Source organism: Haemaphysalis longicornis, unplaced genomic scaffold (assembly GCF_048455015.1).
Source record: "Haemaphysalis longicornis isolate Haplotype H1 unplaced genomic scaffold, Haemaphysalis longicornis Haplotype H1 scaffold_1288, whole genome shotgun sequence".
Lineage (NCBI taxonomy): Eukaryota > Metazoa > Arthropoda > Arachnida > Ixodida > Ixodidae > Haemaphysalis > Haemaphysalis longicornis.
The window spans coordinates 1-27,284 of NW_027526231.1; the positions used below are offsets into that span (position 1 = coordinate 1).

The 27,284-nt window shown below is 46.7% G+C and overlaps 1 protein-coding gene across 1 annotated transcript; it reads right to left on the bottom strand.

Moving 5' to 3' along the window:
* Nucleotides 1–195: 195 nt before the first annotated feature.
* On the bottom strand, nucleotides 196–27,284 carry LOC144163648 (DCC-interacting protein 13-alpha-like). The gene is made up of 9 exons (XM_077694446.1): nucleotides 27,175–27,284; nucleotides 26,465–26,626; nucleotides 25,844–25,971; nucleotides 21,327–21,435; nucleotides 17,952–18,038; nucleotides 15,863–15,950; nucleotides 11,318–11,368; nucleotides 6,838–6,891; nucleotides 196–2,487 (listed from the first exon to the last, which is right to left on the bottom strand). The coding sequence occupies exons 1-9, from the start codon at nucleotides 27,282–27,284 to the stop codon at nucleotides 2,368–2,370; spliced, it is 909 nt and encodes a 302-aa protein (XP_077550572.1). The 3' UTR covers nucleotides 196–2,367.

Genomic DNA, 27,284 nt, shown 5'->3' on the forward strand with positions numbered 1-27,284 from the left:
ACAACCATAGATCCCTATAAAGTTGAAACAAAACACAAAGCTTTCGCCATGACTTACACATTGGCTGCCCAGCACTTAAAAAACAGCGGTTTAAACTGGGGATGGGGATTTACATGGCCAAAGCTACGACTTTGCCTCTAAAGTGTGACGTAGGGGAGGGATACACATTGACCTAGGCAACACCGGCATTTCTCCGCCTTGCGCTGCCATCATAAAAACAAGAGGCCGCCACTTGGTTGAACCCACAACGTCAACATCAGCACCACAACACCTTAGCCATTGTGGTGGGCACTCGAAATAACAGGTAGTTTAGCACCTCAAGTACTGATAGGCTTGGTACAGGCTGAACTGCTGATCAAATTCACAAAATGCCAACTCCTTTATAACTTTCCTCTATACTGAGAAATGTTATGCGGGCGAAAACGACGTAAAAGTGATAAGGAATGACCTCTGTTGGCAACATCAGCAAGCCGATTTGTTTAGCAGCACATAAGGCCTTTCAAACTTGCTACGCAACTTACACTTTCCCATTCTTTCTATGTAAATCATATATAAGCTCCGTGACTTAAACGGCAAGCCGTACAATATAATTGCCCACTTATGGCGCAACACAGAGTTCTCTGTGATGCAATGTTTGACAAGCCAGGACGTGGGGGGGGGGGGGGGTGTCACAACATGGAGATCACAAAGAGACCACGTACACGCCACTTGCTTCAGGCAAACTGCCAAGTACAGATGCTGCAGCAACTGAGGTGATAAACTTGACCAACCTGAAACCTCCAGGGAACCGCTCAAAGGGCCATTTGAATAGCGTGCAGGTACCAAGAGTTATTTCACAGCACTTGCTTGCGCCCCCTCCGGTTTCGTTGGCCACATTTAGCCAGTGGAATATGTGAGCTTACTGAGAAGTCTAAAAGGTAGGCCACAGCTGTAGGCCATGAAGTTAACAAAACACAACAACGACAACAACAACAAACAACGAAAAATAACAAATTTGGAGAAAAAAAAGTTCCGAGATCGTAAGAGTGCACCATTAAAAGGAGATGGGTGAGCACCAAACTACTCTAAACTCTCGGCTAACAGCAAGGAACTGGAACTGAATGTGACAGCACAGTTCATCATTCGTCATACAAGTCCAGTACACGACGAAGGTCTTTTGTCCCAATGGCCTCAATCGCTCCTGTCTTTCAAGAGACTCAACACAGCAGGCATGCACACTAAAAACACCAGGGAATGGAATAAATATCCTGCTGAAGAAAAACGATTGTTGCACGTAAGACGACCAGCACTGAGCTTTACGAAAGAAAAGTCTTTTTCCTACCAGCAAAACAAACTGCACAAATGGCTAGTGTGCTCGAACGCACAAAGTTTTGCTGTAGGAGCATGACATCTGCAAGAGAGACAAACAGCACGAAAACGGGTACTGCCATATGGCGTGTCCAGACTTGGCGCATCTTTCCCCATTTTTTTCAGAATGTTGTATGCTGGCCACACAGCAGTCGAAGCGCGTGCTCTGTCGAAGCGTTCTGTGCACAAGTTGTTAGAAATAGCAGTCTCTATGGGCAGAGCCACAGCTACCAATCTGCACTCGCACAAGTAAGCTTTAGAAATGCATAGTAGATGTTTCGGCATTCAAGTTTTGCACTCAAAACGGACAACAATCACAATAACGCGGTGGTTAAGTAATTGCGGCTGCCTGCATTGTGGTTTTTTCATGACTTTTTAGCGTTTCGTTTTTATACTCTCCATCTTTCCCAGTCGGCATTTTATAATGCAAGAAAGCTTCTTTTTATACTGAATCTTAGAAAAACTGCAAACTCAGGCTGCATACTGCATTCTGCTGACTACGTAACACACACAAACATGCACACACACACACAAAGTTTAGTGGCCAGTTCAATACTCGCTGAGCACAATTACTACTTAGGTATACAATATATTGCAGGTCCCAAAGGAAACAAGCACTCGACGAAAAAACCCTCCCCCTCCTCTAGAGTCCTCTCAGAGAGAACGCAGCTACCCGAACGCATTTCTTTTCCGCGAACGCAAAACGAGCTCTACACATAAAAGACAGTGCACTCCCCCACCGCACTGGTAGGCGCGGAATTCGCACCTCACCCAACCAGTCGCCTCAGTATCCCGCCAGCGTGATACAGGTGGTTCCAGATTAGAATGAGTGCGACATTCTGTGCTTGCGAGTCACTGCTTAGAGCGAGCTCTGGGAGAACATCCGTGCAGAGGAAAGACAAAATAAATGTGCACGCATCATGCGCAATCCGCTCAGTCGTGGGCGAAACCCAACCATCCTTGGATTCCAGGAGTGCCTCCAAATCTCAGGAACAGGCCGGCTCAAAAGCGGGTGCTTCGTCAGGCAGTCTCGGCGTCGTCCTTTGCTTGAGATGCGGCGGCGGGCGCCTTGTCAGCCGTTGGGAAAAGAGCGTTCTCGTCCGCGGAGAGCTTCAGCTTCTGCAGGAGTTCCTCACTCTGCTGGAAAAAGGAAGGGGAGGGGAGAGAGAGGGAGAGAGAGAGAGAGAGAGAGAGAGAGAGAGAGAGAGAGAGAGAGAGAGAGAGAGAGAGAGAGCATCAGCCACAAGCCCACCAAACTGTTCTGCCATATCAGGAAAGCAAAACATGAATTAGGCAACTATGGGGTAACCATGAGCTGTTTATATAACATGTCGTGAGCAACTTCTATGTGTAAAGCTTGCCGGATTCTACGTGGAAGATGCATGAAGTGCGGTACTAGCCGTATACACATCCGAGGCTTTGAAGTTGATGAATCGAGCATGGGCATGACCAGTGAGTGTCCTTTGCTTCGGCCAATGTGAACTTGAAGAAACAGTTGAAAACATGGCGGCCCAAACGTTTTACTTTCGCATTGTAACTGTCAATGTGTTAAATAGACTGAAACTTGTGTCTGTCCAATCAGTGAGTCAGAGTTGTTACAATACTGCACAGCTAGTGTGGGGACCACATGGGTTTTCGTGCCGGCCACACGGTGCCATTAGGGCAAGCTGCCTGGCGCTGACGAGACGGGGAGGCCGCCGTGCACTTCCCCATCGCCGATATCGACGCACGGAGCGCTGGCCCTCTAGCGGCCGGCTTCCCCGCCAGCACCCTCCTTCCCCTCTGGAGACCCTTCTCTCCAACAGGGGTTACGTCGAGGACAGGGCTGCTCTGCTTGGAGCTTTTCCTGTGAGGTCTGGAACCACGCGGGCCGGACAAAGGGGCTGGTGTTCCTCTTCCCCGAAACGAGCCGAGTCGCCAGGGACGGACGGCTTACCGAGCTCGTGGGGCTCCGTCCCCCGCCCAAGCTTGGCACAGCCTGTCCAGTGCGTGTTCCATATTATGACCGAGCGATAAAGCCTGGTTTGCCAACATCGCCTGGCTCCGAGCGCATCCTTGGCACCTCCCGGTGAGTCGAAAGAACCCTTGGCAGCGTCCCCACGATGCCGCGGTGGGGATTGTGGCTTTGGTTCTCATGTTCTAGCTTGCTAGCCGGGTAATACGGTCTCCATTTGAAGCCGTGACCCCCACACTAGGTAGCTGGAATTTCAGCTTTCTGTAGTACCCCGGATAGCACACGATAAGAACTTTGAACGTGAAAAATGGGTGATGAGTGCACATAAGACACGCACACAGACACTCTGTATTCACCATATTGAAAACTTCCTCCACACTTTTAGGGTATACGTACTACCCACAGTATAAAAAAGTATTCTTCGCTTGACTACGGAACTGGCTACAAAGACCCATGAGTGAGTTGGAGTCAGCACCACTAGATGGCCGTCTGTGGGAAAAGTTTGGTGTCTGAGCGGTCTACGCACCGTTACAAGGGGATGCTCATAACATCCATCCACTACTTTGTGTCAAGTGCTAGCACATTCACTCTAGCCTTATTCCTCGGCATTTATTCATTTTCTCTGTGCCGTGCTCTCATGATGGCGTTGCCAAAGCAGGAAGTGCTTTCCATTAAGAAAAAAAGCTCGATGTTCTGAGAGCAGTCGACAAGGAGCTAGTGCAGAATCGAGCCAAAATTGCTAAAGTCCTCATACTACTGCCATTAACACGAAACAGCATCGTCTTGAAGCAGGCCGAGATACAAGGAGATGTCACGCTTTTGGCCCATAAGTACGGGTGTGCGAATATTTGAAATGTCGAATACGAATAGAATATTTCCCTTATTTGAAGCGTATTCAATTCAAGAAATGCATATTCAAAAGTTCCCAAATACGTACTGTTCAGTAACGACCGGCTGCACTGGCCACTGTAAGGCCTAGGCCTAAACACTGCTCAACCCGCTTCAACCAAAGCTTGACTTTAAATTTCTGACCAATAAATTGCATTTGAACGAAGAACGATATAACCAGGACACTCTTCTTATGCTAACCCATTTTCAACAAGGGCGAAAACACAAAGCAAATACATTGGGCTCCGCTTTCCAAACGCTGGCATTGTTTGGGCAGGCGGAACTGGCTTCAGCGTGTGGCAAGCGCAAGGGCAGGAAGCGGATATCTATAGTTCGTACAGATTAGATTTATTACAGTCAAAACAGACTTTGGCCCAAAAGGAGCGTACCATAGCGTACCACTGCATGTGCTGCATGCCGGAGTGTGCACTTGCACGTGTGCTTATTTATGCCAAGCTACGCCGCGGCGCGAGAACTTCGAGGAATGCCCGTAAATACTCGATTCTAACGTATACATTTTTGGGGGGTAAATGCACCCCAGCCACAGAATCGACAGCGCGCGTTATAATTGAGTGCTGGCTGGAACGAAACGAGGCAACCATGATAACACATTTGCGCGGCCTGCTGCCACGCCAAATTTGAAGTTTAAAACATGCAATCGAAGTTTATCTTTCTGCACAAAACTACACCAAGCTTCATGCGTCGCACACACCAACAAGAGAGATGAACTTCTGCTTGGAGGAGGCGTGTTATCTGCAATGCGCAAAGGTTGCGTGCAGCCACTGTAGGGGGGGGGGGGGGGTGGCTCCGCAGGGCTTTGCGGCTTTGTGGAGGCTTGTCTGAATAAAAAGTCTTGAAGATAGCAAGAGCCCCCCCCCCCTTACCCCCTGCCTACAACGAAAAAGATAAGAGCAACTAACGTAGTATACTGCAGTGTGCCAATTTCTACCAGTAAAAGGATTGCCGCTCTGCAAACCTTTTTACAAGTTTTCGCCACTTGAGCTTGGACATGCGGCGGTCCAAAACTTGGTTTGCCATACCGTATGTCGCAATTTGAGGGTGGCGAGAGCCGTCCTGGCGCGGTAATAAATAATGTTCTTGAAGCCATAAACGGCTTGTCCTGTGAAGTGAACTTTTACGCTTTTCTTTTTTTATAGTTTTCTTTACACAAAACTGTTGTCAGGGAGCGAGGAGGTGCATACTTTCTGAACATGTTGAGAAGTTATTTTTTATTACTCTGCATGATAATTTGTTATGAATGCATTACCCCACATCTGCCTATTTATGCGACAATTTATTTTAAAAGGGTAACAAAAAAAAAAAAAAAATCCCGGGCCATCTCCACTAACGTGAAACCTGGGGAGGGGCGAACCATGCAGTGCATAAGTGTATTTTTGGCGCCTTGGCATTTTTGCCAACGGAGATGAAACCGTCGGGGGTAGAGGTATACAGCTTTGCTGTAAGAAGTCTCATGCTTTTGAAACACAAAGTGTTCCAGCGTGAGGCGTAAATGAGTGACCCGGTGTTACAGTACCATGACCACATGAAATGACGATTGAAATGACGATATGAGACGCCGACAGCCCCAGCCCCTAAGGGCTTTGCCCTTAAAACTATTGTTACTTCGTGTTTTGCATCTTTTAGTTACTTCACACATATCTGATATCTGAAGGCAGTGTTTTGCCTTATTCGTATTTCATTTATATTCGAAAAATTTTAGTATTTGCACACCCCTACCCATAAGCTAAACAGTGGTGCCAAGCACGGGGAACCTCAACAAGGCACTTTTTATGTGGTTCAAGCATTCATGCACTGTCAAAATGAATAGAAAGCTTCCATCCTTGATATTTTTTTAATGTTTGAAAGGCAACACTGTATAAATAAAGGGCTTTACATTGCAAGTAGACTGTTATCATCCATTTTTCCAGTGTTTCCCAGGGCTGCGTTTTCCTGGCTGTAATGTTTCCTTCCCATGGTTCAGTGAATAACACTGAAAAATGTACCGTATTTACTCGATTCTAGGCACCCCCTTTTTTCCGTGATCGCAACGCCGAAAGTGAAAGGAGTGCTTAGGTTTGAGATGGGCCCATGGAATAATGTATTACTTGGAAAACATTAAAAAGTAAACGAGGTACAGACAGTGAACTCCCTGCTTACGTCTGATACTTAGTCACCCTCACTACCGTTCGGATCCATGGTGCCATTTGGGCCGCCGCTCTTGGTATCCCCCAGCAGGTCGTCTTCTGTTGCGTTGAAGTGGTTTGTAATTGAAGACTTCCTAAATGACTTGGCCACAACGTCAACTATGGCCCATTTCCCCGCGTCTGAAATCCACCTTGCAATGGTTGCTTACGAAAGGGGCGCTTAGATTTGAGCGCAAACTTTTTTTCCAATTTCTTTTTTTCCGAAAGTAGGGGAGGGTGCTTAGAATCACAAAGATATGCTGTTGACAGGGTTTCACAGTAGTCTCTACAAAAGCATCTTAACTTGCAGCAGCATCAAAGGCTACGAATGTACATGAATTGTCGGGCCGAAAATTGACCCGAAGTACCGTTTACGTTGTTGTGAAACAGTGTCCCCCTCCCCTTCGCAACACCCAGTCGTCCTGCCAAATAATGACAGTGCAGAGTGCCGCAAAAGCAGCTTACTTGTTCATCTTCCTTCTGTGCTTGTGTCTCCTGTGGCTGTTCCTGTTGCTGACCCTGAAAAACATTCACACCACACAGGCGAATGTTGAAGCACCGTGAAATAAGCGTGGAATTTCTGGGCAAAAGCCACCTTGTTTTACCAGTAAATGCCACCTTAATAGACGGTCTCACGTGACAAGTGGGCTAAGAACTTATTTTAATTACTATATTTGGCTCCTTCTCGCGTAATTTGCGAACCCCTAACTAAAATCCCAAATTTATGAAACAAAAACGCCTATTTCATATCATCGGGGTTCCACTGTATTAACTAACAAGTTACACATCAGCAGTTACAAGAGTAAAACTGTTACGCAGCCAATACTAAATGCAGTAAAGAAAAAATGGGAAGCTATGCATCTCTGAATAATTGTGAATTACCCCGCATACCAAACTTCTTCTTTGGTGGGGTTTTTTGGTGCAAGGGCATCTAAGGCCAAGAGCGCCATCGCTATGATTAGGTAAAAATGTGTTGATGAAATGGGTGCAAATAGTGCATGAAATTACTTCGGTGTAAAGGGCTGGATAAAAAGATGAGTGAGGAGCGTGACGAGGAATGGAATGAGCTAACGGTGTATAGGGCCATGGTAAATACAGTGGAATCTCGATGATACGATTCTGGGTGATACGAATTTCGGGATAATACGAATTTCTGAAAAGTCTCGGCGAAATTGCATTGCTAGCAATGGGAAAAATTTCGGCTGTTCCGAACGGACCTGCGCGGCCGGGCGGATGATACGAACGAGCCGGCGAGAGGCCCGACTGCCGAACGAGCAAGTGACGGCTCTCTCTCCCCTCTTTGTCGCTCTTTCTCTAGAAACAGCCGGGCTGTTTCTAGAGAAAGAAAATTTCGCGGCGGTCCGCAGCCGGCCACGCCGCGAAACCCCGCACGCTTCTCGCGGCGTGGCCGGCTGCAGCCGCGAAGTGGTGTGGCCGCTCGAGCGACCGCTCCTAACCGCTCTTTAAAATGCCGCTCAAGGCAGACGCTAAGTTGCTTGTGCGGTAAAGGAGGTGATTACGCATGCGTAAATGGTACTATAAAACATCATCCACGGCGCTAGTGAAAGTGCCCATGACATATCTGCCGGGGTGCTAAGCCTAACCATCTCCGGCGGAGCTAAGCCGGCTGTCTCGAGCGCTTCGCAAGTCGTCAGGCTCCTCCATCCTGCCGCGTGCGTCGTGCGTCTTTTTCTGGTTGAGGTAGGAGCTACCGCGGGCACGAAATCGTCGATACAGGCGTGAAAGTACGGTGCGCGCAAAGCCGAGGTGCGCGAATCGCGTGCAAAAACGCACCATGCGGTTCACGCTTGACTTGCGGCGTGTAGCGAGCTTGGGCACCGCGAGTGAGGTGACAAGCGCGAAGCGTTATGCGCTCCAGAAAGGACTGCTTTGCGACATGGGGGTAAAAAAATGCAGAAGAAAATCGTGAATTTCTTCAGGCGAAAGTAAGAAAAGAAATACACGAAAACTTTTTTCAGCGCTACATTTTTTGGTCTGTATTGGTTCATACGAATTTCGGATGATACGAATATTTTCCGCGGTCCCGCGAGATTTGTAGCATCGAGATTTTACTGTAGTACACTACGGATGAACAAGGTAATGAGGTGGACAAGAATGCTACTTTCTAAAACAAACCTGCTTTAAAAAACCGATATCACCAAGGTATTCTAATGCTCAGCTGTAATTGAACACAGGACTATCTGATAAAAACATGGCAATGTGCCGTGGCATATTCTTACGATACATTTCCGGGAAATAGCGTCTCCTTTCTGGTTCCATGGCTGAGCACTCAACCAAAACATGGAGGACTGAAAGACCCTCGCCACATCGGGCGCAGTTTGGCGGCTGGTCACCAATCAGGAGGTAGGAATGGGTGCCATGTGTGTGTCCTATTCGTAGTCTGCATCGCCAGGCCTCAAAGGCCCTGCTTTATTCCCTGGCAGCTGATCGGCCAATTATAGGTTGTACCAAGTGAAGCTTGTTGTTTACTTCTCTGTCCCATTCTTTCTGCCAGAGCTGAAGGAGCATGTGTTTTACTGCTGGTTTCATATTCAGGTTGCTTGCGTGATGTCAATATACTGGTTCTTTCAGCTGCTCTGGCGGCAGCCTGGTCGGCTTCCTCGTTGCCAGCTATGCCACAATGGCCATGAACCCAGCACACTATAATTCCTAAATTTAGCTGGTGTGCTTTGTACAGAGCTTTAAAGGGGCACTGACACAAAATTTTGAAGGCGAGATAGCTTTGGAGATAGATTGGTGGGAACACATTTACATCATCTGCAAAATATCAGCGGCGAATACAGCCTAGAACATATTTAAAAACAATTTTAAAGTGTGCGAAACGCAACCGAGCAGCCAGCCGAGGACCACGCGCAATCGACATCCCGAGGATATTGGGTAAATAAACAACGTCCAAACACGTCACGAGTTTGTGTTTGCCGCTTCCGCACTGCCGGCGTTTTTCGTCGGCTCGCCAGGCTCGCCGCTCCAATCGGAGGGCTGGAGGGCGGAGCTGCTCTCGAGAACGAACGACCCGATCGTTGGCGGCGGAGGCGCCGTGATTTCGTCGGCTCATCGGGCAGCTGGCCGCGACCAAAGTTCTACAGCGATTCCAGGCACTCTGTTTCTATTACTGTGTATTACCATTGGATGCGAAAACGCGCCGGAGGCACGAAAAGCCCACTGAAATAGCCGCACGGTCGCTGTGCAGGCGGCGGCCACGGCCGCGAAGTGGCCCAGGCCGGCGCAGGTAGCTCGAGTGATAGCTTGTTACCGCTGCACGAAATTGTCCCCAAGTCCCGACCATGGTGGCTTACATGAGAAAGGAGTTAATGATGCCATGGCGGGTTGCATTAAAAATTGTCATATGAACCGCTTACAAGAGCGGCACTCGAATATCTGCCGCAGTGGTAAGCCGAACACATCTGTAGGCGGACCTGTAGGCAGACCGGCAGGCTGCTCTCAACGCGCGTCTTGCACCACCATCTCGAGCGTCGCGCGTCGTTCTTTAGCGCGGTAGCATTTGCACTCGCATCGCCTGCGTCACATCCACGGTCGCTTTTTAATTAAGCGCCTCACGAGATCAGTCGTGGGGGCATTGGCAGAAACTGCCGTCGATGCGGATTCGACAGTGCTACGGCAGCTCTGCTCTGTGATATCCCTCCGACGGTCACGTGGTCAGCTTTGTTAACACAAAATCCACAAAATCCATCGTTTTGCGGCACTCGCTGAAACCGAAACTGCGACTGGCCACATTGAAAATGCCTCTAATTAAACAACCGTCGCACTCTGAAGCAAATGAGGTTTCTACAGGTTATAAGTAGGTCACTAGCTATTTATCGCAACAAAAAAAACAAGATGCAAAATTTTTGTGTCAGTGCCCCTTTAAGAAGGGCAGTAAATGTGGGGTTCTTGGTGCCCTTTCCTGTTGACAGGGCCGTATGTTACTACCGCTACTGCTGCACTTCTCATACATTACTACCAAGGAGGACAGCTCGCAACAACTGCTGAGTGAAACGCCTTCATACTTTACACCACGCCAGTTTTGTTTTCCCAGGAATTTGGGTGGCTCCCACATTCAAAAGTGCCTTAGCAGTTTGACTAGCTTGAAGATTAGCCCCTCTACAGTCGCATATGGTACGCTGGGAGACAAGGGCAGAAAGAAACGCCAATGTTGCAGATGGCCTGATACATCCCGCCATCTGGACCAAGGGCACTAAGCTTGCGAGAGTTGAAAATTGCCAAACCCAGCTTACGCAGAGTAAAGACCCCACTCTGCTCCGACAACTGACACAAACTGCGTGGACAGAAGGAAACCTGAAGCAATGCCAAATGCCTAAAGGCAAGGGAAACAAGCTTGGTTGCGTTAATTGAATCAGTTGCCTTCACTTTGCACCTTCTGGTACGTGGTGACTGAACAATGAAATGAAAATAAGCTGTTGTCTAAGAAGTGGCCATTATTTGAAGTATACTCTACCTCTACCTTTGCTTTTGCTGAAGACTTTAATTACTGCGGAGGGTGTGAATATTCCAAACTTTCAAAGATTTATTCAAATACAGTATACTAGCCCACTACATATAGCAAACCTGGTTTTGATGAAATTCTGGATATAATGAACAAATCTTTGTTCCCCATTACCATTTGTGAACATAGATTTTAGCTCCAGATATTGTAAAAAACGGATATAAAGAACTGATTTCCGTTTCCTGATGCGCTCGATAAGGCTTTTGGAATGGCCTCATCTCTTAGTTTTGGGCCTAGTACACCCATTATGTGTTGTTTTAGACCATCTCTTGGAACAACACTTTAAAAACCCCTGCCAGTCCACTCTTTCATATGGCATCCCGATTCCCAACATGAAAAACTGTCAGGGGGCAAAGCACTACCACATGAAAATACATACGTGTAATCAAATAAATACGCTGGTAAGGACGAATGGCTTACCATGAGTGCTTTGAGGGCAATGTTGGCAGCCACTGACAATGCATTGCAGACCTGGTGGGAAGGGGAAAAATGATGAAAGAAGAAACGAGATGTGTGAATAGTCGAACCCGACTACATCAAACCCGTTTACATCGAATGATCCCTCATGACCCGGTATGTTTACAATGAGAATATACAGCAAAAAGTACGCTTATATCAAACAAAAATACCAGCCACAACTAGGGTTGCCACCTTTCGCTGAAGAAAAAACCGGCAATTCAGTTTGGGGGGAGTAGAAGGTTGAATTTGTGTTGAAAAAAAGACGCCACATTTTTTTTTACTGACATGCAATGCCATTTCTTGTAGCTATTCCCTATGGAGAAAGCAACATAACGTTTGCACTGAAGGCGATTGAGGTTTTGGCTATGGCTCTGAATGTGCTGCACTTAAGAGTAACCGCACTTGCTGATCGCGCCGGCGGCATTTTGTTGTGCTGTTCCTCCCTTTGGTCCCCTTCCATCCTTTGAATCATGCTCGGCCGCGCATTTCCTCTGCTCGCGTTTCTTTGCACAGCTTGTTGACACATATTGGTTGTCGTAAAAATAACCGCGGCACAATGGCCAAAAAACCGGCCAAAGTCGGCCGGTTTTAGGTAAAGACCGGCAATCGGCCCACTGTCTAAAAAACAGGACGGGCCGGTCGAAAACCGGTCAGGTGGCAACCCCAGCCACAACTGATAGATTGAATGCCAAATGCCGCAGAAGTGCCCCCCCAAGTTGGCTTTCCCTTGGGACGCTGGAGACATTCTGCTGGCACACCCCTCAAAGTGGTTTAGCCCGGCTGCTCATGGGCAGCAGGCAGCTCTTTCCCCTCCCCCACCTCCCTCTCCCTTCGTGACTGCACCACTGCGCCGTGTAGGGCGAGCCGTCGACACTTCCTTGGCAAAAGATGATCCCGGCCCAGCCACTATGCTTTTTTTGTTTGTTGCGTTTGCGGCGTTCACGCTTTCTGGGGATTTTCGGAAGTGTAGCTGTGGTGGCTAGCAGTAGTGTGAACAAATAACGGCTTATTTAGTGGTTCTAGCTAATGCCTCTCGCCGTGAAGCTGGCAATTGTAAATCGAACTTGGTGACAAGTCGGACGTTCCCGTCAGGCATGGGACTGCCGAGCACACTTTGTTGAAGTAGGTTCTGGGCAGATGCGACTAAAAAAAACCACCCGCTTCAAATCTGCTGCTGTGTGCAGGTTGGTAATGACTGAAAATCATGAGTGCAACAAATTTCCACTGCTGGTTTTGCAAAAGTGTGGAGCGAGCTGTCGGAATGTCCAGATGTCATTGCTGGATCAACGATCGGTGAGTTTGTGAGTGTGGATGATGGTGCTGCAACCATGGGAGAGTTTGGAACACTACATTGCCGACATCGTATCGAGCGCAAATGGAAACGGGCGCAACGAGGAAAGCAATGACGACCCTCAGCCCACAACGTCTGAAGTGATCGGTGCACTTGCACTAGTCCGCCGCTTCTTCGTCAATGTGAAAGATTGTGGCCTCAGCTGCTCTTACCCTTTAGACAGTGTGCAGAAATGCGTACTTTCTCGGGCAGCGAGGTTGTTCAACCAGAAGATACAGGACTACCGTATTTACCCGATTCTAACGCGCACCCGATTTTCCTGGCAAAAAAACTGGAAAAACTTGCACCTCCGATTGTAACGCGCACGGGACTTTGTGACCCAGACAAACGAATGCGAGGAAAACGGGCAATTTATTTCCCAAAGTAATCTAACTCATCTCACTCCTCGTCGCTCTCCGCTGACCACAACATCTCGTCCTCGGTGCCTTCAAGCGCGTTCGCGATGCCACACTTCTGAACGAACGTTCAACCATGTTCGATGGGATCGTGGTCCACGCCTTGCACGCCCGTCCCGAGAGCTTCTCCAGAGGTGCACGCTTTACCCGACCGCTCGTTTTGAACGCGTGGGAGCTACTGCTGCCATTGCTGTTATCAAGTGCGCAAGTGAAACGATTTGACGATTTGTGTGAACGCTGATAGAAAAGCCTAGACGCCTAGGCTTGCTGCGTCCGGAAAATCGTTGCTAAAAGCTTTGGCGCCATCTTGAGATGGCGATGGTGATGGGAGGGATGAAATTTCCACTGTTTCGGCAGTTTTGGTTTTGTATCCGATTGTAACGCGCATGCGATTTTTCGGCCTATTTTTTCGGAAAAAAAGTGCACGTTAGAATCGGGTAAATACGATATTTTGTGCAAAAGTAAGGCAGTTTCACCTGTAAAGTGTTTTTATAAATGCTATGTGCTTTACGACGTCCAATTCCTTAGCTTGCTTATGTCGAATTATCCCCTATATTGAACTGACTGGTGTTTTTTTCCGAGTTTGATATAACCAAGTGAAGATTTCTGGATTCAAATTTAAGAATTCAGTTCTAAAAAAACGTGCATTTTAAATACTTTGTACAGTGTCTATGCATTTTACAGGGCCTTACCGAAGAATAATTTGTGAAAGAAAGCGATATTCAAACTGAACTGGCCCCTTCAAAATTATTCAGCCAAAATCCCTAATTGTTCACAATTTGATTTGAGCTTGAAATCTTTGATTCACCCAAGCTTAAATTACAGGCAAGCAATAACAAACTGTTTGTTTAAAGCCCCTCCTCTAGAATCCAGCTCTGGAAAAACATACCACTGACAATCAACCCCTTTTGATCAGTTTTGCAATTTCAAAAAAAGAATGGAAAATTTTCCTCCCATCCATGCGATACTCTGCATGGTTCTAGTTAGTTTCTTTCACCTGCCGCAGTGGCTAAAGTGTTGTGCTGCTGAGCCCACGGACACCGGTTCGATTCCCAGCCACGGTGGCTGCTTTCCTTAGGGAGACGAAAAGCCTCCGTTAGATTTAGGCACACATTAAAGATCCCGAGGCGGTGTAAATTAATCCACAGCCCTCCACTACGGTGCGCCTCATGGCCCAAGTGTTGCTTCAGCGTGACCCCACAATCAATCAATCACTCAGTCATTTTTAGGGGCGAAGCACCTTAGGACCTCGCTTTGTCTGGGGCTTGGCGTCCATGTACACAGTGTTGAGCATGTGCGAGGAGCATTGGATAGGATTGGATTAAACTGAATTGTATCGGATTGAATTGGATTGGAATTGTATATACTGTAGACATGCGTTGTCACTCATTTACATGCGCGAATGGGCAATGCCACGTGATTTACGGTTAATTAAGAACGATCCCCAGTGCTTCGCCCCTTATCGTCATGATTCACTTCGTGGAGGTGTGGGAATTTCTTTCTTTTCTCCCCCAGTGACATATCCCACACGCCTGTTGACAAACCTTTCTCGATGAAGCACTTCATCAGTGTGTATTTGTACACTGCTGAAAATATGTCCGACTTCTTTTTTTTTGTTATTTTTTAGCTTGTAACCATCTGAAAACTGCTTAGGAGCGTTGGCTTACCTTTTCTTGCCTGCCTAATCTTTGCTTTAGTTTCCCAAGTTTGTTTTCCTGCCAGTTTGCTGAATTCACTGTGTTTCTCATTATATATGCCATAATTTGTTTTTGCTGCCGTTATTAGCTGCCCCGAGTAATTTTTAACAGCTGACATGTCCTAGCTGGCCGTTAGGTGTGGCACGTAACACGTTAAAAATACCAAGAAAATGCCGAGCGCTCGTGAGCGCGCGCCTCGCGGCGACTGCCGAAGGTCCCCGCTTGAGCAGTGACTTTAATGAATAAAAATAAAGTGAAAACACCAAGGACTGAATTAAGGACGGAAAGTTGGGCTAGTTGGTTTGATGCTACTGGGTACACTGTACTAATGCAAGGGTGGAACACAAGAGGAAGAAAACCACAGTTGAAGTCTAGCGTTTGTCCCGTGGTCTTCTTCCTCTTATGCTCCATCCTTGCGGTGGTACATTGTACCCAGTACCAAGGAGCACCTCGCGTTGCCTAGTGGCCAACAATGCCACAGCTGGTGCAACACCTCTCCACGGAACATTAATGTGACTCCAGGAACACTGCACATGCGTCGCACACGTACGCACCGCCAGTGCGCCCCAGCTGTCAAGAGCTACTGCACATGTGATGCTTGACACGAGGAACACGACGATATTGACACATATGACGATGACTACTACTCGCACTCTGCAAAGCGACGACGGAACATGTAAATCAACAACTTCAAACTTGTACAGACGCGTGGTGACGTGTCCTTCAGTGCCCACCTAGAAAGAAATCCTGCAGCTTCGCTATGGCTCAAGCCTTGAATGGCTTAGTGCAAGCTTCACCAGTTTTCCCACGTTCACAGCTACAGGACGTTCCAATTGAGTCTTTCACAATGGGACCTCCTCCTGTCTATACAATGTTTGCAATCCGTTCATCGCAAAACTAAAACCACTTCTGACTCACACTCCTTCCCTGCTCAAAGGTTCGTAACTTCAACGGGGAGCTGCTACCAGAGGGTGATGACTCTTGGTCCTCCTACACCAGTGTTGTACCTCCCACCGTGGGTGTACAGACGGATACGCAAGCAGGGAGGCAGGCTCCATCTCACCTCCTCAGCACTGGTGTGCACCTCAAAGATGTGGCAGCGGTAGGTGGGCGGGCCCTCCCCTGCGGCGATTGTGATGAAGCCCAGCAGCCTGCCAAGGGAAGCGGGGCACACAACAGCACCCTGAGCAAAGACCTGTTCCCCACCTTTCCTGGGTAGTTTGTGGGGCGCTATCCAGTTTGTGCACAATGCGCAGAGTAAGAGCCATTTGCTGGGTCTACATTACTTCCCTAGAAGCCCTCAGCACCAACATGACAATGCCCTCGTACCACCCCTCAATTCGCACAAGCCGCAATCGTGTAATCAAGACTTCACAGGGGGTAAAAGCTGAAGCTGAGACCACAACACACAAAATAAAGTGGTATGTATACACAACAAACAAAATAAAGGAGGCATTCATTCAGTGCTTATTCAGGTTGGAAACAACATGTAGTTGTTGGTGCTGAATATTTGCACATGACCACAACCTATGCAACATATTATTTTGATGCAACAAAGTTTCAATATAACGAAGTGCCATATTTTACGACTTTGTTACATCGAGGTTAAAGGGACAGACAACCGATTTTTGCCGAGGATATATTCTCTATCCCAAATGAAAAGCATCACTTAAAGCACCTAGACAAGAAACGGTTTTGCTGATAACGCCCTAGAACTTTTTAAATCGAAATTTTTGGATCTACGAGCCATATGTGTCCCTCGCAAAAATACTGCTGGCAACCATGACATAGAGTACCTCGGCAACATACTTTTGTCTGTAGGCGAAATGAAAAATGATATTTAAAAACTTGTCCCCAGCTAAAAAAGTTTGAATCGCAGGCTTTCCTGTTCCTTTATGGGTGTTTTTAATGCAACGGTCTATTTTGCACGAATGCGCCATCTGTTGGGATAGACGATAGGTAGAATTTAGCTTCACGTTGTGGAGGTGGGAAGTTCGATTCTCTACAAGCGTGGCGTTTTTTTTTTATTTAAGCTGCCGTTGGCGTACTTGGAAACTGAAATCACATATTTTGGCAGAACAAACGCCCCTGACTCAGGCAGAATCGTCAAAGCTCCTTCGCTGGGTCTGTTTACTGAACGCTGCCGTTGATTCTGGGCATGGAGGCTCAGTTAGCCACACTGAGAGCCACCCAGCGACGGCGGGCGGCGTGTCTTTAAAAATTTCAAAGTAATGTTTAAAAATACATATACAATTTAACCTTTTACAAATACTTGTGTTAAAAGGTTTTCATACGTGAATAAACGTTTCAGCAGTTACAGTATCTGCTAGGTTTGCAGGTCACGTGACCGGGACACATATTGTAGTGTCAAGTTTCGACACTACAAACCGCCACTCTTCCAATTTCAGGAAGTTTGCAACCAAATTAAAATTATTTCCGCCAATTTGTTTATGAATTGCTTGTGGTTACCGGGCTATATAAAACGCTGGTTTTCATATGAGCTAGAAAACATATACTCGACAAAAATCGGTTGTCTGTCCCTTTAAACTCATCCCATCAATCAAATTGAGTCGCTTTAAAATAAAATCAAGCAACAAGATTTATTCATTTTAGGTACTGCCTAACAGCACTGAAAACCGAATCTGGCTTGTCATTGTCTGCATTCCATCGCTGCATTGCTGGTCTTTGTTTTTTCCACAAGTTCTTTTATAGCTCACTCAGCAAGCCACCATACATTCTCCCCCAGCACGTATCTCCAGTTGCACCAGTCGTCCGCAACAAGTTGCGCGCCCGCATAAGCACGCTGTCACTTTTTTCGTACAGCAAAAGACTAAAAGTGCCTTTCTAACGAAATCACCGCCATAACCTGCCCTTCCACATTTCTGAACACCATAAGACATTACCTCACACTGTAATAAAATATGGCCTCCAACTTATGTAATACCCCTTACGTGCCCTTACGTAATACCCTTAGGTAATACCTTTGTATAATGCCCCTTTAATGGGGGTCTTTAAGGTAATAAAATGAAATGAAATGAAAACTGTACCAAAAAATAGTGTACTAAATTAAGAGAGAAAAAAAGAACTTATTTCTTGGCCCCATTTAGGCCTGCCTATTCCAGTTCCAGTCGGGCATTTTTGTCAAGCGTCACCTGTTGTTCTCCTTGTGCACAGTCCAGAAGGAGACGTCGGCCAGGGGGAAACAGGCACGCACAGCCTGGTGTGAGGGGTCCAGGATCCTGCACACCACAGGGCAGAGAAGGAGAGAGAAGGCACAGCACGCTTCCACAAGGCCCATTCCTATTCCCGAAAAACTGGCAAGGATGCCCAAGTCGAACCCAGTTATAATCACATTTACAAAGAGAAAAAAAAAAAAAAAGAGATACAACATCAGTTTGATATGTGGCCTACTTTGACATTATTGTTCCAGAGAATTGGACAATATAAAAACACACGTTATCTGTGCTTGCAGTGAAAGTGGCCATCAAATACCTGCTGCGAAAGCTTAGAAAATGCCGCCATGGCTCTCGACAGTGGCATTGTTTTCTACCCGTGATGGCCTCGTGGCAATGCCAAGACGGCAAACGAAATTGTCTATACAGGCACAGGCTAGCCAGAATGACATGAAATCTCAGCTTTCAGTTAGGCCTCAAACAAACTACGCAACACAAAGAAGGGTGGAAAAGGACATAGTGACGGCGGCAGCGACACTGGTGCCCTCCAGCACCTGTCCTGAACATCACACTCGTCAGAGCCACAGGCGTACAGCTTGTAGGCCTTGCACTCACTGCATCGATTATTAGCTGGCTGCTCGCATTAATTCTAAAAATCTACCTTAAGAACACAAAGTCCATGCCATTATACAAAAAGATTTGCTACATAAAAATGTAGGCAAATGCTAGTTCGTTGCATTATCATCATCAGCTGCCACAGCGGCAGCCTATGGTCACTGCAGGATGATGAAAAATTTATTCTTTACATCAAAGTTCGTTGGGTCAAAGCTTCTAATACCTTTCATGCACTAGTGTCCGAATGTCATGAGAACCAATTATGTTACTTGACTCAAATGAGAGGCTTCGATTGCCATTGAGAATCTGCCATGCTCCACCACAATTTCGATGGCATTGAAAAGCCTTAACAATCGCTCGCTCTGCTACATGGTGCTGTGGCTGTCAACTTCTGTTTTTACACAATAATGCAACAATCAAATTTAGCAGTAGTCCTTGGCATTAAAATGATATCAAATTATAGATAATATATGCTCTTACACAGTTTTTGCTTAATTATGAATTGCAATTGAGGTTTATTTGCGCTGTTTTGTGCTATTTGGCCACACTGGTTTGTCGCTTGCTCGCACTGGAGCTGACAGTATGGCATTATTGCATCCCCCAATTAAGAATATTTTGTTTTACGTACGCCAGTAATGTATTTGTTTGACCCGCCGTGGTGGCTCAGTGGCTAAGGCGTTGCGCTGCTGAGCACGAGGTCGCGGGTTCGATTCCCGGCCGCAGCGGCCGCTTTTCTGATGGAGGCGAAAAGCAAAAACGCCCGTGTGTACGAGATTTCGGCGCACGTTAAAGATCCCCAGGTGGTCAAAATTAATCCGGAGCCCTCCACTACGGCGCGCCTCATCGTCTGCGTTGCGTCGGCGCGTTAAACCCCACAATCAATCAATGTATTTGTTTGTGCTGACTGGGAACACTGTGTGTGCGAGTGCTAGAAATGGCATTCGAGAACCCCAAATCTCTTTCTGGGTGCTCATTTGGCTGGAATGTCATTTGAGCCAAATGGCATTTCAAAACCCAGTGGAGCAGCACAACTTGGCATTGGAGTCAAATGACATTTGGTTCAAATGACATTCAGACGCTAGTGTAGCAGGGGTATAAGTGACACTACATTTTGCATGGGGACTAACTGCCCTGAACTAACTGCCCTGTGAGCATTATTTGTATGAACATTGTGAACCTCGAGCTGGTAGATGTTTGAGCGGTGGGAGCGAAACAGTGGCAGAAAGATGGAGCCACAAGGGCTCAAAATAACTGAGAGTCCATGGCACCCACATACACACAAAGCTGAATGGGCATGGGTGTGTGAATATTTGAAACTCGAAATAGCCAACAAAATATACTTTTTTTGAGATCATATCAAATATATAGCGCACGGGTGTCTGAATATTTGAAACTCAAAATATCTAACAAAATATATTTCTTTCGAGATCACATCAAATACAGTGAACACCATTTATGACGTAACCTCCTATACTGCGGATTTTTGCAGCTCCCACAGCATACATTACAAGCGGTAAACACTGTGGTAGCATTTCAAACCTGCCAATATATTGAAAGTATTCCGAAACCTGAAAAATGAAAATAGACAGCTGTTGCAATGCAAACATAAAATTACACTTATCATTCGCATATCCTTTACAGCAAGTTAGAGTGAGTTAGGCATTGGATGTATTGTACTCGAGCGCCTACAACCACCACCAAAATGCCTTGGTTTCCATTGGTAGTGGCAACTGGTTCACCTACAACACACCAGTTGCATTTGAGAAGAGGAAAGCGCTTGTGGAGTGTCTCTTATCTACTTTGCCTTCTGCCAATGCCACAATAATGTGTCTCTTTTTGTGCACTGATTAAGTGTTCCTGTTCAAAGGGCCCCAGTCAACACTTTTCAGACAAGAAAGCCTAGCTGCTCATTTCTAAAGTACCCAGATTCCAGATGAAATTATGTGCCCCATTTATCTTTCTCTGAAGCCTGTAAAGTTCCTTTTTTTTTCTATGCAGGCCTAAAGTAGGGACGCTGGTCTTAAAACAACTTCTTTCAATTTGAGTAAACACTATGGAACTTGTCCATCCTGGTGTTTTTCCCCTGATTTCAAATATGCCACCATTCTTTTAGTAAATAAATTAGTTCCCAAGGTAATTAGAGACAAGTAGTCATTTTTGGTGGAACAGTAGACAAAGCAGTGTTCGTCATAAAACTAGGAACCCTGGTGGATGCAATAAGAGAATCAGTTTTTTGATGCATTGGTTGGGACTAATTTTACAGCTCATTAAACTTTGGTGGCACCAGTGGCAAGAAACCATTTTGAGTGCCCATTTCAAACACCAAAGTTTAATGAGCTGTAAAATTAGTCCCAACCAATGAATCAAAAAACTGATTCTCTTATTGCATCCACCAGGGTTCCTAGTATTATGACCAACACTGCTTTGTCTACTGTTCCACCAAAAATGACTACTCGTCTCTAATTACCTTGGGAGCTAAATGAATGCTGCATTTGAAATCAGTGGGAAAAAAGCAGCAAGACTAACAAGCTTCACAAAGTTTACTTGAAAATTAAAGGAAATTGTTTTAAGACCAGTGTTCCCCCTTAATAAAAACATGAAAGTTGTGCAGTTTCATGCTTAGACAACAGGTAATGCTTCATTGACAAGCGGGCGTTGACGCCACGGCACTAAAAAAGCCACGCACACAGCCTGAACTCTGCGCCTAGGAGAAGAAAGAAGAGAGAGTGGAGCAGGCACCTGAGCTCCTTCTGGCTGACCAGCATGTGGGACTCGGCCATCTTGAAGACGTTGTGGGCCATGCGTGCCGCCAGGATCAGCCGCATGGTCTCGCACACCAGCTGGTCTCCTGCAGATGATGGGAAAGGGGGCACCACGCGTACCGCTACACTGGCTACCAGGGGAGTATACAGACCGCAGCGCAGACGACGGTCACGCAAGGCCGTATTCAAACATTCGAAAATACGGAAAAGCAGGCAGCGAAAGAAGACGCAATCTTAGATGCACAACAAAGTGCAATAAACAATGGTGCTTTTTCAATAGCTTGCAGCCTAGCAGAATCACAACTGCTTGGCTCATTCTTTGATTGCCATTGGTTTGGCATTTCGACGTACTTGTGATCTGATAAATCTGCAGCCTGCACTTGTGGATGCGCATACGAGGAATGTAACAGGGTTCTTTTGTACAGAGACACCTTGAACACGGAAGGTTCGGGATGGGCCAGATATCATACAAGCAGGGCATTCATGAACTTGATTTGACGGATTCAAGCGCCGCTCTCGGTTGGTAAAAGGGATCTAGTTTTACAAAGGTGAACACCTTTTGTCACGAGGAAAAAACAATGAGACAAGTAAGGAAAACATAATCTTGCCAAGGCCAGCGCATGAGGCTAGCTTGCAGTTACGATACACATGCGCAACGACAAAGTCAGATTTATGCACGAGGCTATAAAATACATCGTCCCTCCAATACTTCCATTGAGCCGGTAGTAGCGACAGGAGGGTCGCGTGCATGCAGATACAGTAATGACTGCAGCCAGTAAGGAGTACAAGCTAGGCGCAAGGGAGGAGTCTTGTGTGGGGGCGTAGATGTTGCACGATGTTTTGCAACTGAAACCTAAATATACGTGCACTGGTGTTTACAGCATACCCAGCTCCATGACATGATCGGATCTTGCCCATGAAACTTCATGGGCTTGCCCAGTTTTTTTAGCTGATTTCAAATATCCATTTACTTTTAATGTGAGATAACTAGCTTCCAACTTAATTAAAAATCTGCCTTGACTGTTCTTGAGAACAATAGTGAGAAAAAAATATCCAACAAAAATTCCCAGCAAGGCATGAATACACACCAGAAGTTGTGGAGAATGAATTGTGGGAAGCAGTTTTTTGTTTTGCAATCACATGCAAGTTTACGTCAATTCTAGCTTCCAGATTTGAAGTACATCTGCTAACCAATTAAAAACAATGCTAGTTAAACAACTACTGAAGCACAAAATGCAAGATCTGCTTCCCTTACTGCATGGTTTAAACACTCAGCTTCACAGCGCAAAATAAATGATCTTCCTAGCTGCACTACATGCTGGGATGTACCTCTCGAGAATTTCCTGTCACTGTGATACCACTTGTGAGGAAGAAAACGGGGAATTATGAAAAAATTGTCAATTTTTTGTTGAAATCGGGCCTCTAAGGCTTTTATAAGTACCTGTAGCTGTTGTTCCAAATACGAAATTTTCGGAGAAAAGCTGTGCAAATCAAGGAAAAAGAAAAGTGATACAGTCGAATCCCGCTACAACGAAATTGACGGGACGTGCGAAAAATTTCGTTGAAGCGAAAATTCGTTGAGGCGAAATCTGCCGCAACACACCACGGAAAGGCCAGAAAAATAGCCCCGTATGCTTCCGCATCATTGGCAGCATAATACAATGTTTAGAAAAAGGAGTGACGCGCAATAACGTCATGTTTATTCGGATAACAAACGTACCAATGGTTATCTGTTCTTTCACTGCCCGCGAAGAACGCGTTGCGGAGTGGGGTGAAGAAATGCAGGCGCAAAACGTATTGCTGTACAACAAGGCGTGTCCACCGAGCTGATTACTTGCAGATAGCTGCTAGGCCGTCGGAAGCCCCCCTCTCACTTGTAGCAGGAGCAGTGCCGTTATCTTATCATCTGACACGGCGCGGCAGCTACTGACCTTGGCAGGTTAGACGCGCTTGCTTGCATTTAACACAACTGCGCGCTCATGACTAAGATACGATGACTTGGCTTCAAGACCAAACACGCAAACATGATTTTTGCTCTTGGCTATGAAGAATGGTAGACGGAAAACGGCAAGGACAGCTGCTCACAACGCATACATGACGGCGCCGCGCCAGCAGCGGAGCACATTTGTGCGATTTCAACTGGATACGGATTGGCTGTAGCTCCGGCTTGGCGAACCGGGCGTGCGCCTCATGTAAAGACGGCCAGCCACATCGTTATCACCATCAAACAATGGCGTCCGCCTACGAGTTTTTTTTTTTTTTTTTTGTAGCGGTGTGGCCGCACCGCGCATGTTTTCGGTGAAACTAAGCGTCCTGAATGTATAAAAAGTTACATATAGCTGGCGCTATGCTTATTTTATTGTAAAATAATTGTTCAAACCCAGCCCAAATCATTGAAAATTTTGTTGAAGCGAAAGCAAGCCTGACAAATGGTTCGTTGTGGCGAGGACTTTGTTGCATGGACTTCTACGGCTGGCTGACATATTTCTGGAAATATTTCTGGAAATATTTCGTTGAAGCGGAAATTTCGTTGAAGCGGCGTTCGTTGTAGCGGGGTTCGACTGTACCTAAAAAAATGCTTTTTTGGGCAATTTTTTGGTCCCAAAGACTCATGTGCATTGTGGAAGCAGTTTTTTGATGCATCGCTTGGAACTAATATTACTGCTCATTAAACTTCGGTGGCACCAGTGGCAAGGAACCATTTTCAGTGCCCATTTCAAACACCGAAGTTTAATGAGCAGTAAAATTAGTTCCAAGCGATGCATCAAAAAACTGCTTCCATTATTGCATTCCAGGGTTCATATTATTGGAAAATATAAAGATTGCAGTTTTGTGACCAACACCGTTTTGTCTATTGTTTGAGCAAAAATGGCTAATTATCTCTAATTATCTTGGGAACTAATTGACCAACTGAAAAAATACTGGCATATTTGAAATCAGTGGGGAAAAAGCAGCAAGACTGGCAAGTTTCACTGAGTTTACTTGAAAATTAAAAGAAGTTGTTTTAAGACCAGTGTCCCCCCTTAAGTACTGCCAACTGTCCCTCCCCCTCTCCTTTTCTCTGCACTATGCAAGCGGATGTGCCGCCATGTTTCGTTCAAGCGTTTCTGCCGTCGACTCTGCAGCCGCGCTATCACGGCCCGTTGGCACACTGGGTGGTGCTGCGTTATTACTTTGCTTCACAAGCTATGTCTAAGCTCCTTCCATAGTGCTTTCGTCCGCCGCGTGGCAGACACGATTCTTTTCCTCGCTTTCTTCAAGCCACTGAAGCGAAGTGCTGTAATGATATTTTTGACAGTGAATGCTGGGCCACCACCACTTGGTAATGCAACCGTGTCATCACGGTGCGCCGATACCACCGTTGTTATTTTGCAGCGCACAAAGTTGGCGTGGACAGCCAAAGAGCAATAGGAAAGCGTGTATAGGCATGCACGTATTTCCTTCCTGTGGCTGTTCTCGCTGAAAGCTAAAAAAAAAAAAAAAAAAAAAAAAAAAAAAACACTGGAGATGGAAGGAAACAGGTTTTCTGAATCCAGTGGAAGCGGAACTAGGCGGCGGCACTCTTCAAAGGATGGCGCCACTTAAAAAGGTGGCTTTGGACGTAATGGAGGGGCTTTAGCGTCAGTGGAGTGATGCACCACATGAGCTATTGCCATTCTTGACTTGTTAACTTGTACCCGAGTAGGTACAGTTGAAGCTCGTTATAACGAACACTGATATAGCGAATTATCGGCTACAGCAAACTGAATACAAACTTTGGTTGGTCACGCTTCATCTCAATGACACTTCTTTCTTTTATAACGAAAGTGAAACTGTGAGAGGCGCGCGCGATATGGGATATAACGAAGAAATATTTGACCAGTAGGCTGAGAACCTAGTTTGAAAAAAACTCCCGGCGTTCGAAACTGCAGAAGTAGAAAAGGAAACTTTGTTCGGGGACACTGTGGAAAACTTCATCCTGCTGAATGCTGTAAGCAGCCAGCAGACAAAGATCCCATCCTTCCTTGAAAAGACAGGAACGCAGGCCTGTTTCGTCAGATGAACTTGTGGTGTTGTAATTTCTCGCTTCAGGTACTCAGTCATTGAGGTTGAGATGCCACAAGGAGAAAGATACGGTTCACTTTATCTAGCCTACGTCTAGTGTTCGTCCCGTGATTTTCTTATTTGCGTGGTCCGTCTTTTGCGCTAGTACAACGTACCCAGCAAGGTTTACCTTGTTTATAGTAGGTTCAAAGATTAAAATAATGCGTTTTTCTATCAAGGATTTTCGTGGGAGCCAGATTACGGATCGGTTTGAACCGATCTTTAGCTTTATTGTTACAATGAACATCAGATATAACGAACTACATAAATTACTGTCCCGATAGTACTTCATTACTATAACGAGGTTCGACTGTAGCCCCGGTGACGAAAACAAGTGCTACCAAAACCCCAACGGCCACAGAGAGAGCACTGTAAGCTATGCAGGGAGGAAGAGGCGGGGAGGGAGCTCACCCCTGTCACAGGGCACCTGCATGGAGCCAAGGAAGCGCACGGTGAAGGCCTCCCAGAAGGAGCACGACGCATCCTTGGCCGACTCCATGGTGATAGAGGAACCGCACTGGTCAAAGGGGTTGATGCGCCTGCACGGGGGGAAGAGGGGGGGATGAAGCGACGATCATGTGTGCCACAGCAACCTCTGCCCCATGCTGGAACAATCTATACGGCACATCACCTCAACACTCGCAACAACAAGGGCAGATGGTAGTGCTTGAAAGATGTCTGGCAGAAAAGCGGGAGGCGACATCGCCACACAGAAAGCAGCGTTACGATGACTTCATTACAACCATAACTGTGTCACACACCATTTCTTTGCGATGAGGTTTAACTAGGTTTAAGAGAGACACCCAAATCGCCACTCTTGGTAGACTGGTCCAGGCTTGGACTGAGGACAACTCCAAGAGACTCAAGATGCCTCTGTTGAGACAAGCATATGCCCCACCGGCTCCCCCAGGGCAAGAGAGATGAGGCTAGAATCTTTCCTTCCCACCACCTACAGAGTTCTATTCTGGTGTTACGACAGGGTGGGCGCAACGAGGGACGCAGAAGACGCAGTGGCTGTGTTATAGTACGCACACGGCCGGGCCATCCTTGGGTGAGGAGTGCCCGCCGGACGAGGTGCCCCTGTCCTCGGCCGGGGAGAACATGTCGAACTGGATCGGGGTGTTGGCCAGCTCCTTCAGGTCCTGCTGGCTGGCCGGCTTGGGGCGGGCCATGGCCTCCCTCTTGCCACCGCTGCTATCAGCACACGAGAAGGAAAGAACACGAAATAACAGGTCTTTTACGGCCCTTTTTCTCTAAGACATTGAGAAGGAAGGGCCTTAGCTGAATGCACATCACTGCATTCTTCCATCTTACTGCACACAATCGCAGCCTTCCATAGTGAGTTGCACACGTGATCGCACATTACTGTCAAGGATGGCACGGTAACACAAATAGTGCCCTTCCGTGAGCATTGAGGATCAAATGCGCATGTAACGGGGGCACTTGGCAGTGATCTGAGGAGTGGGTGCATTCATAATCTCATATGATTCATGAAATGCCCATTACATCGACACCATTAGCATTCCTGGGCCCTTCGCACGGTATCTGGGTGTGCCGATACCATGTAAAACCACTTTTCTGAGCTGCGGCATTAATTTCACCTCCACACCAAGGAGAGATAGAAGGGAGGGATGGTGAGAAAAGAGGGGGGGTGTGAAGACCGGAGGCAATACTGAAACCTAATCAGACCCAGCCCTGACCCACAACTTTTGTTTCAAAACATGTTTAAAACCGGCACTCACCGTTCTTGGCTTTGGGCAGCGGCAGTGGGTACATCACCGGGCACAGCCGCATTGGGCAGTGACGGGGTTCGCTCGGTCTGCAATGGACAACAGAGTTTCAAATGGGCCAT